General features: G+C 54.9%; 1 protein-coding gene across 1 annotated transcript; it reads left to right on the top strand.

Annotated features, from left to right (window-relative positions):
• Positions 1 to 2090: 2090 nt before the first annotated feature.
• On the top strand, positions 2091 to 16152 carry CDX1 (caudal type homeobox 1). The gene is made up of 3 exons (XM_005523571.2): positions 2091 to 2620; positions 13812 to 13957; positions 14182 to 16152. The coding sequence occupies exons 1-3, from the start codon at positions 2194 to 2196 to the stop codon at positions 14386 to 14388; spliced, it is 780 nt and encodes a 259-aa protein (XP_005523628.1). The 5' UTR covers positions 2091 to 2193; the 3' UTR covers positions 14389 to 16152.
• Positions 16153 to 19331: the final 3179 nt, after the last annotated feature.

The raw sequence follows: 19331 nt of genomic DNA, 5'->3' as shown, positions 1-19331 counted from the left end.
CCCCAGACTCCTGAGCTCCCCAGTCCCCAGCAACTGCCTGAGCCCTTGGCACTGGTTCCACAGAGTGGGAAAAGGTAAAGGGGGCCTGAACTCCCTGTCAGTGCCTGTAAGAAACAGCCAGTGGCAGGAATAACCCCAGTCCCTAAAAGGCAGCCACCCCTGGGATGGGACCCAACAGCCACCTGTGTTCCTCTGTACCTCCCACCATCTGCTCAAGGGGAATTTTCTCTTCTTATTTTTTTCCCCACCTCCTGAGCATCTTTGCTGATGGTAGGAGGAGCAGGGTGGCCTTGAGCCTCTAGTTTACACAAAGCCATGGCTGTATTGAGATCTTGGGGAAAATCCAGGACAGATGGAGTTATATGGCACACCAAGCAATCTGAGCTGAGCGGTGAGCTGAGATCATCACTGGGTGAGATGGTCATGACAGTCACCTTTGTCACAAGGAAGGGACCTGGGACAAGGCTAAGCAAGGCCTTGGGGACCCTGGGGACCCAGAGGGGATGCTGCAAAGTGCTCACCTCTTCTGGTGCCTCCGGCCATGCCAGGTTTGGGGAGGCAGAACACAAGTGATGTCAGCTCTGGGGGTGATTTCCCATTGCTGGGGGTTTACCCTTCTCTGTCCTCATGAAACAGACCCTTCACCCATCTCCCCTCCATCTCATCCCGGCACCCACCTCCTTGCAGGAAGTGGATGTAGCACAGGGGATATGTGCACCCAGTTTCAGGTAGAACTGGGGCTAGACCAATGGGATGAGGTTCTTGGGACTGACACAGACCACTGATGGTCCAGAGCTCCATGACAGAGTTTTTATCCTCTCCTCTCAAAGCTATCCTTAATCTATTTTATTTTTTCCTGTTTCCTATTGTCAAATTGCAGGCTGTTCTTGTCCCAAGAGGGCGAGGATTGTCCTTGCCCTGCTCACATTTCTAGCAGGGGAAGGGGCTGGTGCAGAGAAAAGGACAGAGGTGGCCTTGAGGAAGTGGCAAAACACCCTCCCAGGGCCTCTGTGGGTGCTTCTTCTGGTTGAGGAGGAAAAGCCAGCCTATAAAAGACAACTGTGGCTGCAGTGGTGGCCTGTGCAGCTGGGGAGTGACACTGGAGGGGAGGGGGACATCAATGGGGCCAGGGCTCCCTGCTGCCAGTGGTGGGGCAGTGTGTCACTCAGTCCCTCATCCCCCTCCAGAGTGCAGGTGTGTCTGACCTGACAGGTGACCAGTGGGTGATCTCTGCTGGCGTGGTTGTGGCTGGCAGCTCCCACCTTGCAGGCAGACAGGGCTTCACAAGCGTCCCCTTTCTGCTTGATTTTTCCTATCACCAACATATGGGGATGGCTTTGCTTTCTTAAGAGAGAAAACAGGTGAGAAAGTCCTCTTGCTGCAGGGCCGTGAGCCCCTTGGAGATGTTTCAGCCCAGGTACCCCCAGCAGTGTCCATGGTGGGACATTCTCCCTGCACACGGAGTCTGCCCATCTGTCCTGCTCTCTGAGGCCGGGCTGAGCTTTGCTGTCGGGATTGGAGGGGTGGGTTTGCCCTGGGATGGAGGAAATGCAGGCCCGGAGCCTCCACCAGCCTCTCTTTTCCAAAGAGGCAGATGCTGCTGCTGGGCACAGGGAAACACCATTCAGAGCAAGAGTTTGATGTCCCCCAGTGTGGAGACAGGGAAGGAGACAGACCCACACAAGGCCAGCTTGTCCCCTCTGTGCAGGCAGCTTTTAATACAGAAGTTCATCCCAAGGCACCCTATTCCTGGGGTATGGAGGGTGGTGGGGTCCCCGGGGCATCCTCATGGGGCTCCTGCGGCGCCCTGATGTCCCCAAAGCCAGCTGCCACAGAGGGACCACGTCCTGTGGCACTGGCACAGCTGTGGGGTAGTGCCAGAGGGGCTGGGGGGGTCCTCTGTGCTCCCTGGGGTCACCCCCTGCCTCATCCTCCTTGCACTCAGAGTGGGAAGTTTGAACTCGTCCCCCTCACCCGCTGGGGTTTCTGCACTTTGAAATGCAAACCTGCCTTTCAATGCAAATGCTGAGAGAGGTTGGGCCCAATAAAAGCCTGTGGGCAGGGAGGTGCCTGGCCCCAGGACAGGCTCCCCAAGGCGCCCAGGTGAGCGGTGGCGAAGGAGGGGCGGCCGCCTCCAAAGCCGAGCGGCCGCGGCCGCGGCTCGGCAGCGCAGCATGAGCACGGCCCGCCAAGATGTACCTGGGATATCTTGTGGATAAGGACACCAACATGTATCCCAGCCCGGTCCGGCACCCCAGCCTCAACCTCAACCCCCAGAACTACGTGCCGGGGCCACCGCAGTACTCGGACTTCGCCAGCTACCACCATGTGCCGGGGATTAACAACGACCTGCACCACGGGCAGCCCGCGGCTGCCTGGGGCTCTCCCTACACCCCTGCCAAGGAGGACTGGCATTCCTATGGCACCGCCGCGACGCCTTCCACCGCCAGCCCAGGGCAGTTTGGATTCAGCCCCCCAGATTTTAACCCCATTCAGCCTCCGGGCTCTGGACTCCTGCCTCCACCCATCAGCAGCTCGGTCCCCCAGCTCTCCCCTAATGCCCAGAGACGCACCCCATATGAGTGGATGAGGCGCAACATTCCCAGCACCAGCAACAACGGTAAGGAAAGCCCCGGTCCCGCAGCCCCGCAGCGGCCCCAGAGCAGGGGAGCCCTGGGTTTGGAGTCCTGCAGGGCCGGACCCTGCTCTGCGGCTGTCCCTGCGCGGGGACTGCCAGAGGGACAGCAAGCTCGGCCTGCCCCTGGCACGACACCCAGTCCTCAAAGAGCAGGGGAGCTCTGAGGTGGCAGGGGCTGAGGATGGGCAGGGAGGGTGCTGTCCTTCCACACTGGCAGCTGGGCTTGTATGGATGGAAAATCCTTCTCCCCAACCGGTGCCGTTGTCTGCGGCCACTGGGGAGGATGGGCAGAGCCAGAGACCCCCAGGACCCTGGGGAGGTGTTGGATGGTGGGGGGGGGGTCTCAAAAGTGCGAGGATGAGAGTGTGGGGCTGTGGCTGTACATGAGAGTGTGAGCTGGCTGTGAGGGCCTGTGTATGGTGGGTGTGCAGGTGTGTGTGTGTGTGTGTGCAAGGTGCCCCAAGCTGTGTGCGTGTGCAGGGAAGGAGCTGTGTGTGCATCCGTGCTGTGTGTGCATGAACGGGGTGGAATCAGTGAGGTGCTGCAGGCTCTGTGTGAGTGTGCAGGGCACCCTGAGGAGTGTGTGTGTACAGCACACACACCAGGTGTGTCTGGGGGAGGTGAGGTGCTCAGTGTGTGTGCAGGGTGCTGTGAGAAGAACGGTGTGTGTGGGTGGGGGGGCACTGTGTGTGTTTTGGGGACAATGCCACATGCAGGGTGGCTGTGGGTGCAGCAGGTGCCTGGCTCTGCAGGAAAGGGTGTCCTGGTTCCTGTGATTAACTCTGGACTGGGCATCGGGTGGTGCTGCTGTCCCCAGGGTCCTGTCCCCGCTGAACTCCTGACCTGGGGGAAGCGTCTGGGTGACCCCAGCCCCCTACCCGGCCTGCTGCCCACTTCAAAGGCAGTGGGCAAATCCCCCTTGGGGCCAGCCCAAATTGACAAGGACTTCTCTTTGTCATGGAGATGGTGGCCGGCTCCTTTGGCAGTGAGGTGAGGTGAGGGCCCTTTGTCCTGACCTACCCTCACCCTTTCATCTTCCCAGCCTGGACCCTTCCCAGGGGGACCCATGGGGCTTGCCTGAACCTGCCACCCCTCTCCTCTCCCGTGCTGGCCATGAACTCCTCAGAGCACTGCTGGGGCCAAACTCACTACAGGAGCGACTGTGGGCATCTCTTGGGGGCGAGTTTACTTTGAGTTACTGCTGCCCTGTATCCCAGGAATCAGGGCCTGGGCTGCCTGTTTGCAAAGTGCCTGCAGTTTTTGGCTTGTTTTTGCCTCTGCACTATTCCCAGTGGCCAAGGGCCACGTAAGGGTCTTCTGAAGAGATGTCTGGGGTCTTCCAGCATGGAAAACACCTACTCGTATTCCCAGAATGTGTGGCAGGGATGGGGACCAGTGTCTGCAGTGGAGCAGGCAGAACATCCTGATAAACGGAAAAAAACCCAGCCCCAGTCTGGAAAGAGGAGGGAGAGGCAGGCTGGTATTTCCTGTCCCATTTTAAGCACTGAATGTAACTATTTAGGAAAAATGCTTTCCCCCAGATGCAGTGATGGAGACCCACAGGCATGCCAGGGCTGAGGGCTTCCCTCTGCCCAGGGTGGAAAGGGAAATGTGGTGTGCAGCCCTCCCCTGCAGCAGGGACCCTGCCACTTCTGCAGGTTTTGTAGGTCTGAACATCTTGGTTTCTTCTGAGAAGAGAGGTGGGAGGGAAAATGAATGGGGAAGGAAAGCCATCAGCACACCTCTCCTCTGGATCAAGGCCATGGGTTTACACCCAGCAGTGGGGCCAAGATAAAACAGGAGCTTGAAAGTGCCTCTGATTGAGTTAGATGACAATTGAGTTGATTGAATTCTGAAAAAATATCATTAGTTGCTTAGTTTGTATCTCTTAGATCAAATGCATACAAAGGAACAAATAAATCAACCTTTTTCCTCACACACAGAGGAGCTGCCCCAGCCCCACCACAGCAATGCAGGCGTTAAAGGCTCTTTCTCGGGGTGATTTCCTTAGGATGGGTGACCAGTAAGCTCCTTTTCTAAGTCACCCACAGATTAAGGACCTGTCCTTGCACCTCTGCTGGGTCCAGGCCCGAGGCTGCTGCTGCCAAGCAACTGCAGGATTTGGCCTTGGTGGGACCATGAGCTGGGAGATGGTGAGGTGCAATTGGTGTTTTCCAGTGCTGCCCCTCAAATAAAAGTCTTCAATAAGACTCAAAGAGAGTAGGGCAGAGATAGGTTTAACATAGATAAGGGTGAAATTCTTAGATGAATAATTTTATTGAAACCAATAAACTGGACTTTAATCAATCTGGATTGATAAACTCATCTCACTGCAGTGGGAATAGAAAATGAATACATGGAGCTTTTTGCCATAAATATCAACAGTTTCATGGTGAATGCTATAAATCATAATACTTCAGAGGATTGTAAATTAATGTTCCTTTTCTGTCTTGGCTCGTATGAACAGCCCCTGGCCATCGTTTGAAAGCTTTTGGGGAAGAGCTGCATGGTAGTAAAATAAAATGTTGTGCAGGGAATATGAGTGTGTTGGGCACTTCTGCAAATGTGATCCAGAGCTTGAGAAAAATCAATGAGAAGTGTCCCAGTGACTCACTGCAGAGTCAGGCTTTGCAGGGGGATGATTTCCTGTACCTGTTGCTACATTCATGCGTGCTTCACGTGGCTGAGCTGAGATAACCCAGCAGCAGAAGGGATTGCAACTCCAGTCACCAGGAATTGGGAGTTACAGGGAGCCGAGCTGGAAGATGTCCCCAGGCCTCATTTCTCTCTCCAATGTCACCTCCTTTTCTGCTCATAAAATCTTCACTAGCAGCATGTCAGAGCCTCATGCTTCCTCCTTATTCGCAATTATTTGCAAACTTCCCTGTGAATTGCACCCAGGGTTTATAAAAAGCTCAGGAAGGTGGCTGGAAGCGGGGCTGGCTGAACTTTGAAATTCACCCTCTGCTTGTTAGTCATGCAAATCCTCAGATACTGCCTCGGGTCTGGCTTTTAGGTCACTAATTGAGCAGGGGCTGCAGTGCTAAATATTGCAAGTGAAAGTGCAAGTGGAGCAACCCTCGCAGAGGCAAATGTGCTCAGGGCTTGGTGTGGTACCAATGCCCTGGTGCCCACGTAGGTTTTGGGGTGCTGGAGAGCAAGCAGTGATGCTCTGAGCATGTGGTGATTTGCTGGGTGTGCAGTTTTCCATCTCAGTTTTATTATTTCTGGGTCAGTTTTCCAGCTCTGTTTATTTTCCTAGTGGGGCCCATGAACACTGGGGGAAAGCGTAAAAATCCCAGTAATGAGACAGAAACGTTTCCCCTGGACTGCTGGGATCCATGCTGCGCTTGGTATGCTTTGGAATGATGGTGCTTGCTGGAGGACTGTGCATTTCCCTGGTCAGTCCCTGCATGGAGAGCCTCTCTTTAGGACATACTCATGCCCTGTGAGACCCTTTCCTTCACTGGGACACTTGGGGGTGTGTGTGTTGGGCCCCATCGGTCTTCTCCCCTTGAATTATTAACCCACAACCTGCTCCTGGCCCCAGCTGGGATTTGTTGACTGCTTAGCCTGCTGGCCAAGGTACAGGCCTCTCAAACTTTCCTAGAATTGACTTTCCTTGAGCAAAAAGGGGCTTTCCTGGAGCACTGGCAGTACCTACGTGATAGGCTTGGCTGGCTAATACCCCGGGATTAGCAGAGGGACACTTTAAACCTCTGGCCAATGACAGATGTTTCCTATAGGGGACCTTTCAAGGACACCCACTCCAGTCCTGTTAGCTTTGTGATTGCTTGGATAAGGGGCTGGATCCTTCCCCCACACTGCCCCATGGCAAGGATGGGCCCAATCCTATGGGGATGCAAAGGGGGAGAGGAACCCTGGTGTCCATGGGGGCCTCCACTGCCTTGCTGTCCTCCTCCTCCTACTGCAGATGAGCCACGTCCAGCCAGGTGGTAGGTTGGGATGAGCTGGGTCAGGGCTGGAGTGTGGTGACGTCCTGGATGGGGCTGTGCCACCCCACACGTGCCAGCAGCCCGTGTGTCACCGTGGCGCTCCCCGTCCTCCCGCGCTGCTGCGGTCTTTGACCCAGCGCAGGAGCCAGGCTGGCGGCACTCGGCTCAGTGCTCATAAAACCTGGGAACAACTGAAGGAATCTGCCAGATGCCAAAATAAAGGATTGAATTACTGCAGGGCTGGGAAAGACTTGCCCCAACACCCAGCTCCATGCTGCTGCCCCTGGGGATGAAGGGTGTCTGGTTGTGTTGTCCATACCCAAGAACATGGGGTTGTGATGGGGAATCGCCAGCTCGCTGCAAGCACCAGGCACCTGCTCTTCATCCCCTCGGGGTTTGCACCTCCTGGGAGGAGGATGAGGCTCGCAGGAGGGCTGTCCTCACCAATGGGTGTGGATGTGGGAGCAGCTCTGTCCCTGTGCTGGCTGTGCAAAACCCAGTCAGGGCCAGCCTGTTCTCCTGTGCGCCGGTCTGCACTCTCCAAATCCAGCTCTTTGACCAGGTATTCTGCCCTTCCCTGTCAGCAGGGCTGCCCTGCCTGGCTGTGCTGTGCACCAAGCCTGGGCTCTGCCTCGAGCTCTGCCAGGGCCACAACCCCAGGCATGCATTCCCCAGCCACACACTCTCACTTAGAGCAAAGCTCTTTTAGGGAGCACAGAGCTTGAAGCTCAGTGAGCAGAGACCAGAAAGCCATTGGGTCAAGCGGTGCAATTTGGCAAGTGAAATGTTTCCAGTGCTCACCATACCAAGCTGAACCAGGTGTTATTGCTACCTGGCACACATGGGAGAATTGCAGTTTGCTCTGAAGCCTTTGGCACCAGGAAGGAATATTCATGTTGTGCAAGGTGAACCGCCACGGAGAGAGCTACCCTGGGTGCAGGAGCATTGCTGGGCTCCTTGGAGGGGCCCTCAGACTCAAAAATAAGTCCTGTGTCAACCCTGATGTCTCAACTGCCTATTTTTCCAACCCAGAGTAGAGATGGGGGAGCTTTGGCAGAGTCGGTTCAGTGAGGATTCATCCAGCATTCCCTCCCTCCACAGCACTGAGACATTAAATATGCACAGAGAGGATGAGTTGTTCCTCTCACCCAGTTTTTGACACCCAGCCGTTGTCTAAATGCAATGCATTCTGGCTGGGGAATGATGTCAGGCAGGGATCTCGGGAAGGATTGCCCTACAGAGGGGCTCCTTTCTCACTGGCTGTGATGAAACAAGCCACATGGCTCTGGTCCTTCTCCCCGTGTCGATCGTCCCATCCATCACTCCTCTGCTTCCTGCGGCAGAGGAAAAATAGCTGAAGATGTTAAAGTATGCAAGGGAAGGGGAAGGCTTGTGAAAAGCGTGAGCTGCTGGTTCCCAGCGCTCAGGGAGTGTGAGGGGCTCGGGTTTATCCCCCCCTCCCAGGCCACAGAGGAGCGTGGGTGTTTTGGAGTGGCTGCTGGAGCTGGAGGGGAAAGGAGCGGGGAAAATGAGTGTGGGGAGGGGGTGAAGAGGGAGGGCATCAGAGGCTCAGCTCTTGCCACCAGCAGTGCAATAATTCAGCAGTGCAGACTTTGGGGTTCCCGTTTCTGGTCGGTTTAGGGATTGTGAAATGAGCTGGGCTGTCTGTCCTGAGCCTCAGCATCAGCTCTGTGCAGGGCGGCTCCCATCAACGCTGCTCGGCAGAGGGAGCATCGACCCCTCTGCACACAGGCAGCTGGAGCACATCTGGCTGCCAGATGAGGGTGGTTCCAGCCAGCCTGGAGGCTCCTGAGCTTTAGGAGCCGACCTCAGCCCTTTCCTGGGCCTGGGGTCTCTGTCATGGGGCATTTCTCTGCTGGCTGTGCTCAGTTTTGTGGGGTTCTGCAGGGGATTTCCCCCCATGGGAAAGCTGCAGAAGGACTGTAGATTAAGTTGTCCAGGGAATCTCATGGCTCTGACCCTGGGACTGTGTGCCTCAGTTTCTCCTGCTGTTGCATTGCCTGAGCTCTGTTGGGGATGAGGGAAGTTTTCCTTGATCCTTTCCCTGGGGAGAAATGGCAGATCCTGACAGAGCACTGATTCCTGTGGGATGGGAGGATTTTATCCTCCTTGCAAGTAGATGCTGCTCATTCAGAATGGAGCAGCTTTGTCATGGAGAGGAAGCACCCACATGGAGGGGACAGCCTTGTGTCCTGTCTTGCTGCACTTTACCTCTGGTATGGACCAGCTCTTTCCCAGGTGCTCTATGGTGACAGGACTTCTACCCCAGATGTTTTTCAGCATTCTAATATTATATATCAATGTGGGACCAGGCCCCCAGACCAGACAGATGGGCAAACAAGGCTGTACAGATAGAGCCAGTGTGGAGCCAGAGCACAGCCAGGAAGATGGGATCAGGCAGGATGGCCCTGGGAGCACAAGGAGCCAGCACAGAGCAAGGCATGAGAGCTGCTAAGACAGCCTGGCAGCAATGCCTCCATCCCCCCTGCCAGCATCTCCTCTACAAAGCAACATCCAGTGTGTCCCCCGGCCTTGGGGACCTCTGCTGTGGGTAGCAACAGCTGTCACTACCGTGGGCTGTCATCTCAGTGGCTCCAGCCAGTGGGTCGGGGCTGCCGTGCCCCAGCTTCCCTGACCAGAGCCCTGATGGCTGCACAGCAGCTTCCCACAGAGCCAGAGTTTGTGGTTGTGGTAATTTTGAGCTGCTTTGACCTGTGAAATTGAGACTTCTAGAAAAGCGCTGCAGTTTATGCTCCTGGCTGCTGGCAGCTGTGCTGCTCCTGCTGTGGCTGGGAGAAATGTGTCCCACGGATGGGGATCCTCTGTTTGGAGCTGGGCTGATCCCTTCATAACATGCCAGCTTTTGCTCCACCTCTACCCAGGGTGCCACTGCCACCCCACAGTCTCTTTCCTCCTTGGTTTGAGCCAGCCCCTTCCCAGCTGTTCTTAGAGCTGCTCAGCACCATTCTCACAATGTCCATTTTCTCAGTCTGTTAGGGTTTTCAGGGCACAATTTTTTGCTTAAAGCCATCCTTTGGGCAGGCCAGGGGTGGGGATGGTAAAATATCCCCTTCCTGGCGGCCTTCACTGTGGCTAAGAGGGGAGAGAACTTGGGATGGTGGGCACAGGATCCACTTTGATTCTCCCTGACCTTGCCAGGCTCCTGATCCAGGCCAGGGCAGGAGCTCTGGTATCCCTGTCTTGGGGCAGGGCTGCTGTGGGGAGTGAATCCAGGCTGGGCTCAGGACTCCATCCCCCCCGTGTGTGTGCGTGCACACTCGGGAGCGCGTCCCTCGGGGTTTGCACAGCACATTAAAGCTATTCCCTTATCTAATCGTGGCTCAGGTGAGTGCTATTAGGGTTATACATTAACAGTGGTAACGATACCCTATCCCCACGCTGTCATTGGCCCTGCCTTGATCCCAGAGCCGAAACCATTCCCACTGGCCCCACGGATGGCTCCGTTTGCCTGTCCAAGCAGTTCCTGTGCCTGGTCTTTTGGGGACAGGCGCCAGGGGCTGTAAATGCACGGCAGGATTGGGAGGGGCTGACTGTGCTAAGGGACATCACTGGCACCCCCTCTGCACCCTGTGCACACTCCCTCCTGGGGCAGCAGCCCCAGCTCCAGGTTATCCCAAGCATGGGACAGCCTGTTTCAGCTTTGCCAGGCTTGGCTGGAAATGCAGGAGCAGTTCCATCCCTCTCTTTGGCCATAGGCATGAGGGCTCCACATAAGGAACCGGATTGGCTTGTCCCAAATTTCCTCTTTCTTTTCACAGAGCCATAAAAAGTCTCCAGGAGAGAGCTAAGTGTAAGCCAGCATTCATATTCAAGGTAGTTGAATTATTCATTGTCCATAGTATTTCTTGCAAATCCTCTTATTTTCCTTGTGAATCACCCACAGTACATCCCTGAATTCAGCAAACATCCGAAACCAGCAATTAGTGGAGGTGAATAACTTTCCATCTCTGGCTTGGTCGTCAGCCCTCTGTTTTCACTCTTTCCTACCTGATATTGAGCAGCAAGTGATGATATTGATACTGATACTGAACCTGGTGCCCAGCTCACCCCGAGATGGCTCTGCCAGCCCTGAGGCAAAGCCCAGCCTCCATCCAGGATGAAGGATGAAGAAAGAATAACAAAGAACAGGCTGTGATGGATCTATTTACAGCTGCAGCAGGAAATAATAATTCCTACTGAAATTCATGGCATATGTGATATTCACAAACCGCCTCATTTCTTTAGACTTCCATTTATTTTTTTTACTCTATCTGTCAACTCCTTCACTTTTCAGGTGTTCCTTTTTTCCAAACAGTGGTATTAAAATAAAAACATTGCAAGTAAGACCATTTTAAAGTTATTATCTCTTTAGAGAGGCTTTTGCTTTCAAAAAAAAAAAAAAAAAAAAAAAAAGAGAAATCTATGAGAAGGAAAAATCTTGCAGGAGTCCCTGGGCCTGGAGCAGCCAGAGGGAGCCCAGTTTCTCACAGAGCTGCTAAACCTCACATAAATCTCCACCAGAGCATCTGGTTTATTCTGTAACTTCTTGGGAATTGCTGTGTTTGCAGATTCAGCACAGGTCCCTCCTGGGCTGGGGTGCAGAAGTTCTTTTGATGCTGGTGAACCCTTCCCCTGCAGGGTGGTGAGAGGCAGCAGTGACCCCCAGGACAGTCAGGGGCCCTGTGGGAGGGTGAGGGCAGGGTGCAGATCCTGCATGGGTGCAGATCCTGCATGGGCTGGGTGCCCCCAGCATCGCTCCAGCCCGGCAGAGTCTCTGTGGGCAGTTTTGTTTGGAGCTGTCATAGCTGATGTGTGAGAGGACACAAAGCTGCCATTGGTCCCTTGCACACGGAATCTGCATTTCAGCCCTGTCTCTGCAGACATTCCATGGACACCTTGCTCAATCAAATTAACCTTTTTTACCCTTTTTTAACCCACAGAGTCACCCTGTGTGGCATGCACAGGTTTGACCTGCTGGTGGTGAGGAGAGATTAGGTGTTTGCTTCTGTCCAGCTCTGGGATAAACTGGGCTTCCCACTCTGAAACATCCACTGAATTCATCACATCCCTCAAATACGAGTTAGTAGCTGAAGTCCTGCCAGGTGCTGTAACTCTGGTTCTATTCCTGGTCATGTTGCAGCCTTGCTGGGCTCCTTCCCTCTTCCATGGACCACTGGAGAGCTTTAGTGCTCCTTAGAGACTGTGCTGGGACCCTCAGCCATCACCTTGCTCACTCTGTGCTGAGCCCGTGCCAGCAGCACCAGCAGCAGTGGTAGGAGGACACAGACAGTGGCATAGCCCTGGAAATTGGATGTTAACTTGAATTGGGTGACTGCTGCTTGTGTGCCTGCAAGTCCCAGCAGGGTGAGATGCCTTCCCAGCCCATCCCAGGCCCTGCTTGCTCCCACTCGTGCTTCCACACTTGGTTTGCTCGGTGGTCAATGCCATGAGCTGGATGTTCGTGGCTCCTGCTTATTCAGCAGAAAACCAGCTGCTTTCTTCCATCCCATGTGAGGCTGCAAGCATCACCTCTCCCACCTGCAGCACTCTGTGGCCATGGGTTGTCCTGTCTTGAACTATTTTACATTTAGGTTTCAGCATAAGAAGTGGCTTAGGAATGTCTCCATCTTCTAGCAATGGGAGAGCAGGAGAGAGAAACTATCAAAAATAAAACTGAGCTGGTTTACCAACAGATTTGCAGCCTAGAGGTTGGGGTTTTGCTCTGTGGATGTTCTCTGATGTCTTATTTGGGTGTCTAGAGCCCAGTTTTCCTCTGCACCACCTAAACTCCTGCTTCTACTCAGATCAGAATTTAATTGTATTGCTGAGACTGCCCAGTGTCCAACTGATTTGGCCCAAATGGGTGGATGTGCAAAGGACTCATTAGCGAAAACAGATGAGCAGGATGGCAGGCACAAAAAGATCCCCTTTCCTGGCAGAATCAGGCTGCAAGCAAGCTTGTATAGGTTGTTGGGTCACTAGAAATCCCTTTCTGCACATCTGCAGCAGTGGTGTGCAGTAACTTGTCCATGCTGATACACCCAGGCAGCCCCAGGAAGTCCATGGAGCTGTTCTGAGCTTGCTCCCACTCCTTCCCACAGCAGCACTGCTCTCAGCCTTAGAAATTCAGGAGAGGATAGGCAAACACATCTGCCAGGCAAACAAATGGCCAGGCATCATCCATCTCGACTCCCTGGAACAGGATTTTGTAATTTTGGGTGGAGATTCAAATATTCACAGCTGTGTTTATTCCCTGCCTCTGGGCTTTCTGCAGAGGAAAACACCAGAAACTTGTCAGCAAACTGCCAGGCATGGGCATCCTCCCTCAGACTGCCACCTGCCTCCCACAGCCCAGACAGAGTTCCACGGGTCACCCTGTGTGCCTGTGGAATAACAGAGGAACTTAGGAAGAGACAGCTGGGCTATTTTTGACTGTATTTTTCTTCTAGGAAGCAGCAGGTGCTGTTTGCAGACCCATGGGATGTGCATCTGTGTGCACAGACCTGGATCCTGATGGCCCCAAGCTCTGTCCATAGCTGGGAGGACCAAGGAGAGATTCAGGCTTAGTCCAGTCCCCAGGAATGCTTAGGCATCATGTGGGCTTTCTCCAGTACATCTTAAAGACTGCACCTGCAGCACTGCCCTCTGTCTTAGCTCAGTACAGGGAGAGAGAGGAGAGTAACCCTCTGGGTGGCAGAGAAATGTGGTCATTCCAGGGTTTTCTGTCCTTCCCCTGCTCTGATCCATGCACATTCAAGTGATGGCACCTCGGTTTAGGGCTTCCTAAAAAAAAGCTTTGGGCTTTCCTTAGCCCTGCCAGGAAGCCTTTCCTCAGCCCACCACAGGAGCTGCAGCTCTGCTCCTCTCAGGGAGCATGTGTCATGACACAGGAGATTTATGATTCACCTTCCTGGGGTGCCTCTGAACCCCTCCTGCTCTTTCCACCAAGCAATTCCACCAAAGCCCAGGTACTTCCCAACAAGAAGAAACATTCTGGTGCGAAACAGGAAGGATTATAAAGCCAGTAGGAACTTCATGACTCTCTTTCCCACTGGTCCCCAGGGCATTGCCATGTTTCTTCTGAGCTCTCCACAGGTGGTTGTGTGTCTCCTCCGTTCCCTTGGGGATGATCCTTCCATTCCACTGCTCCCCTTCTTCTCCTGTTGGCTCACCCCTCACTCTTCTCTCTCTGGCAGGCAAGACCAGGACAAAAGACAAGTACCGGGTGGTGTACACGGACCACCAGCGCCTGGAGCTGGAGAAGGAGTTTCACTACAGCCGCTACATCACCATCCGCCGCAAGACTGAGCTGGCCGCGGCCCTCGGCCTGACAGAACGGCAGGTCAGTGCTGCAGTGTCCCGGGAAAACCACGTCCAGGGTGGAGATGGGGATGGGGAAGGGTGAGGGCTTTAGCCCAAGCAGTCAGAGGAGGCCCCACCTCGCTCCACAGACATCCCTTCCTTTCCAAACTTTGGGATGCTCTCCCTGCCCCATGAGGTCTGGGGGTTGTTATCCTTGTCTGTGTCCATCCTCGTCTCTTCATTGCCATCTTTTCCTTTCTGCAGGTGAAAATCTGGTTTCAGAATCGGAGGGCGAAGGAGAGGAAGGTGAACAAGAAGAAGCTGCAGCAGCAGAGCCAGCCCACCAGCACCACCACGCCGACCCCACCAGCTGTCAGCACCCTGGGACCCATCGGAGGCCTCTGCAGCAGCAATGCCCCCAACCTCGTTTCCTCATCTCCACTGACAATCAAGGAAGAATTCATGCCTTAACCCTCTTCACCAGCTACGGACCCCAAGAGAAAAGCACTATGCAGCAGAGCCCTGCCAGCCCATGTGCTCTGAAGGGTGACAGTCCCTTCCCAAAGACATGACTGTCCCTGGCTGAACCGAGGGGGCAGACAGCGAGGCTGGGCCAGGTGGCACTGGGGCCTTCCCAAGGGACTGGTGGGCTCTCCCCTGTGTAAAAAACATGGGCTAGGTACTGCTCTCCCATAGGAACCACACACTGGTTTGGTCTCTGCTCTTTGTAGCCCACGGCAAGGTCCTGATGTCAGCAGAAGGAAGGGGGTGATAGTGGAAGAGAGCTTTCCTTTGGTGCTCCAGGTGCTTCCTTTGGTGTTCCTGGCAATCCAGCTGCCTGGTGCTTTAGGGCAGTTCGAACAAGACTGAAACAGAAAAAAGACCTGGCTGGACTCAAATGAATTTCTGCTGAGCTGGTCTCCTGGGAAGTGAGGTGAGAAGGGCTGAGCTCTGGGCTCTGGGGACCAGGCAAGACCCTCGGCTGTAGGACGTGACATGGGAGCCCTTCAAACCACAGTGATGGTGGCAAGCTGGAGCACATCCTTGACAAGAGTACCTGAACATCCCCACCCTTGTCCCCAGTGACCCTGGCAGTACCCAACCCTGTATCCCCAGCCCTGCCCCTGCAGCCACACAGAGCCTTGGGGAGGCATCTCCGACAGCCCTGGTTCCCCTGGCTGTGCCATACCCTCCCTGGTACACAGGGAGAGGGTAGAAGTATGCCCAGCACAGGCAGATTTGGGGCAGACCACCCTGCTGAGCCCTTCCTTGGGGAAGGGAAGGAAAACAGAAGGTTTGCCATTGGAACAGGGTCCAAGAACCAGCCCCAGGCTGTCCAAAAGGGCCAATACTGGGAAAGCTTTGGGTGCTGATCCAAGGGAGCACAGTAACTGCTGCCAGGTGGGCAGGGGCCTCCTCAGGCATGCAAGAAATGACTGGCATGTGCCCTGGTGTCAGGTGATGGAGAGGTGGTTTACAGAAAGATAGAGAAGCATTTCTTTTCCTATTTTGTTTAGAACAGATCACAACTACAGCTTTTGTCCTCCCTGTCTCCCTGCTCCTCCATGCACTGCACTCCTCTCACCCACTGTGTTCCCTAGGCCAGTTAGTTAAACCACATCCATTCCTACTGGTGAACTGCAGCTGAGAAGTGCCTTCATCCTGCTGAGTCTTGACCATTTTATAGGCCCAGCTGGAACACAGGAGGGTCTGTGGCTGCATCACCTGCTCTTCAGCCGTAGTTCCAAAGACCAAGATAGGGATGAGGGAGCATGAGCCTTGCATGGTGGCTTGTGTGACATTTCTCAGAATTTTCCCTCCAAGCTCTGGGAAGATGGAGCAGCAGACATGTCCCTGCTGCTGAGGAAGTGCCCTCACATCCCAGCTGGCACTCCTTGTGCCTCATATCCCTTGGCCACACTGTGCACTGCCAGCCCCCATCACTCCCAGCCCCCAGAACACAAAATCCCCAGGTGTGCTGTGGCTTTTCCAAGTGGGTTCCTGTTATCTCACTGTGTCCACTGCTCTGCTCCAGCTCTCAAAGGCTTTGGGTCTCCCTCCTGCCAGTGACACTTCCCACGGCCACTGTTACCTGGTGCGCTCGGTGACGAGGACAAATGTTTGCATCTACCCAGGACTTCAGCTCAGTTTTTGTGTACATAAGGCAGAACTGGTTTTCCTTTTTATTTTTTAGGCATCAGTGAAAATAAAAACAAGCAGGAATCCTGTGTGACACGGGTTTGTCGCTGTCATTCCTGACCTGTGGCGCTGTGGCAGGGGAGGGTGCTGGCTTTGGGGTCGCACCAGCGCTGATGCTCCCGGGCACAGCCAGGGTTGGGAAGGGCATCTTGAGCCTTGTCCCTGTAGCACACGGTGTGCCTGACCCACAGGGGCACTGCTGGCAGTGGCATGGCTCGTATCATGGCACGGCACTGCCACGTCTCACTCCTTTGGCACCAGCAGTGCTGGGTGACACAATGGCTGCAGACTCACAGCACTGGAGACAGGGGAGAGGGTGAGGCCATTGTTGGGCTGGCAGAGGCCAAAGAACAAGGCCAGCTGCCCATGGATGTGGCCGCCTCCCATTGGTGCCTCCTGGTCTCTAATCTCACTTTATGGCTGTCGATGGGCTGAATATCCTCCTTGTCCAAGATGAATAAACAGAGAATGAGGATGTGAGATAGTGCCTGGGACAGCTGGCATTAATGCCTGACACTCTCCCTTCTCCATCCCATCAGTGTTCCCCTCATCTAGAAGAACACTGAGCAAGGGGCTGGCCTCAAATCCCTGTCCCAAATGTCTCCTCCAGCCCCAAAACTCTTCCCAGTGCCATGCATTGTGTGGGGTGTGTTGAGGTGCCAGGGCAGGGCAAGCTGGCTGTGGAGGGACACCTGAAGCAGGATAAAGTCCTCATGGGTGGAGGAGATGGAGGAGTGGGAACAGGATGAGGTGGCATTGCTGAGAGAGGGACAGAGCAAAGTGTTTTTTCCTGCAATTGCAACAGAGGCTGCACCTACGGCTGCACCCTGGTGACCCTGCACTCACCAGCATGGTGCCAGGCTGCCCACGGCGCAGGAGAACCACCTCATGCACCCCTGCAAGGAAACGGGAATCAGGAACTAAGACAGGAAGGAGGATGCAAATGCAACGGAGCTGGTGCCATATAGGAAAGGGATGAGACTGAATCAGGCACCTGCCTGAAGAGCTGGGCTGGACTGGGGAAACTGGAGCTGCTTCTGTGTGCAGACTCCAGCATGGTCCCCGTGGTCCCCACACTCATCCCCCCACACTGGGCTTTGGCTGCCTTTGGTTCCAATTTTGCCATTGCCATGTGGAGACCAGCAATGGGACCCTGCCCCGGCAGGGGATGGGGTGCCCAGCACTGGGCAGCACTGTTGCCTGCAGACAGCAGTGGAGAGGGGAGCAGAGTCCTGGTGGGGGTGAAATGTGCATCTCCCAAATTCACCTGCGGTGCTGGGTGGCTGGCAGAGAGCTGAGGGGCTGGGAAGATGCTCCACTGCCTGCCCAGAGAGGCTGCAGGTGCCGTTGACAGGATGAAATTCCAACTGATACCCTAATCTGGCGCCTGCCTGTTTGCACAGCAGGGTAAAAGTCCAGGGAGCCGTGGGCTGTGCCCTTGGGTCCCTGCCACCCGTGTGTGCACAGGGAGCCGGCGCTGGCGGGAAGAGGCAATAAATGCACCCACACACCCAGCCACCCCTTCCCCCTACACACACACACGCCTCTTGACCGGGTGACGAAATGCATCTGCTCTGTTCCCCCTCCCATGTCCTCCCCTGCGCCCTGCATCTGCCGTTTGGGCAGGGATGGGTGAGCCATGCAGGGCCCTCCCTGTGACAGGAAAGGGGCCGGCAGACACCATGTCCCCAGCAGCTCTGGAACCTTTGGCTCAAACCTCCTGGACACGTGTCACCTCGATGGTTTCACCCCAGCAGGTGAAGAACACCTGGTTTTAGCAGCTGCTGCGGCTGCCTCCAAGCCACGTGTCCCATATGGGACCTGGTCCTTATGGGGACAGCCTGCCCCCATAGCCAGGGGACCCTGGGGGCTGTCCTTTACAAGTTCCCATAGTTCATCCCTGCTCCTCCCCCTGCACTTTCCATAAGCTCCCACTTTACCCTTCCTTGGAGAAATCTTGAAACTATCATCAAAATAAGGCCACGTACAGCAGGTGGCCGAGCGCACCCATCCTGCCAGCAGCCTCCAGCATGGCACACATCCCAGCAGTGACTAACCAGAGCACCGCTGCCTTGCCGCCTTCCTCGTGTCTGCGGCGCAGATCTGGGCACGGTCCCATCCTGCTGCCAGCCACCTTCTCGTCTCTTCCCAGGCGGCTGCCACCCGGATGTGTGTGGGCTGCCCAGGCAGGGTGGGCAGGGGTGTTTCCCCAGCCTGTGTTCTGTCCTCTCCTTGCCCTCCAGTGTCTCACAAAGACAAAAACAGTGCCAGTGTCTGTCAGTGCTGCATTGGGGTGGAGGATGTGCGCTGTGCTTTGGCCCATGAGAAGGGAAAGGTTTACTTGGTGTCCCAGGGGGTGGCTCAGAGGCGGAGTAGGAGAAAACAAAGCTGGCTAGAACATGCTTGCAAGCTCTGTGTGTGCTACCTAGTGCCAGCCCCTTGGGGATCAGGGCATGGGGACAGTTGTGCACACCCCTGTCCTCTCCTGGTATTTCTGGGGTCCCTAGATTGCGCTGATCTTTCTGGCTATTACTGCCTCTGGTGTGTGCTGTTCCATGAAGTGCATTTCTTGCCAGCTCCAGGGCAATGCAAGACTTGTTCCAGCCCTGCAATGCTAAGCTGGAACATCCCAGGTGCCTGGGGTGAGACATCTACTCCCTGGTGATCCCATGCAATGTGCTGCTACCAGAGCAGCACCAGACAAACCAGAAAAGCGAGTTCCAGGTACAGAGCATCCCAGAAGAAGTGGTATCAACATGGATATTTCAGGGCACCCATCAGCCCTGGGTGTCTCTAATGAAAAATACTGCCCAGGGCACAAGAAGTTGAGGCCATGAAATCTGCCCAGGAGTGCTGAATGATTTGTGTAGAGATCATGTAGGTGCCATGGGGCTGGGACAGCTGTAATAAGGTGGCACCAAGCTCTCCCCTCCCATGACATGGTGGTGGCCATGGGATGTCTATCTTTAGGTGGATCCCAGGGAAAAGGTCTAAAAGGGATGATTCAGATTGCAGTGGCATGAAAGGCAAACAAAGCATCCCTGCCCTGCATGAAGGCTGAGGTAGGAACGGTGCTTGATGCAGCCCCTGGCCATCAGCCTGGCCAGCTCTGGGCTCAGCATTCCCAGCCAGCATCTGGGAGAGGGAGAATTGATGGGCAAGTCCAAGGCAGGTTAAACCAACCTGGATGAATTCCCATAGACACTTTTATTTTT

The sequence above is a fragment of the Pseudopodoces humilis genome, chromosome 17 (genome assembly GCF_049639895.1).
Source record: "Pseudopodoces humilis isolate 2021_Gansu_Grassland_sample_001 chromosome 17, ASM4963989v1, whole genome shotgun sequence".
Lineage (NCBI taxonomy): Eukaryota > Metazoa > Chordata > Aves > Passeriformes > Paridae > Pseudopodoces > Pseudopodoces humilis.
This window is presented reverse-complemented; position numbering and strand designations above follow the sequence as displayed.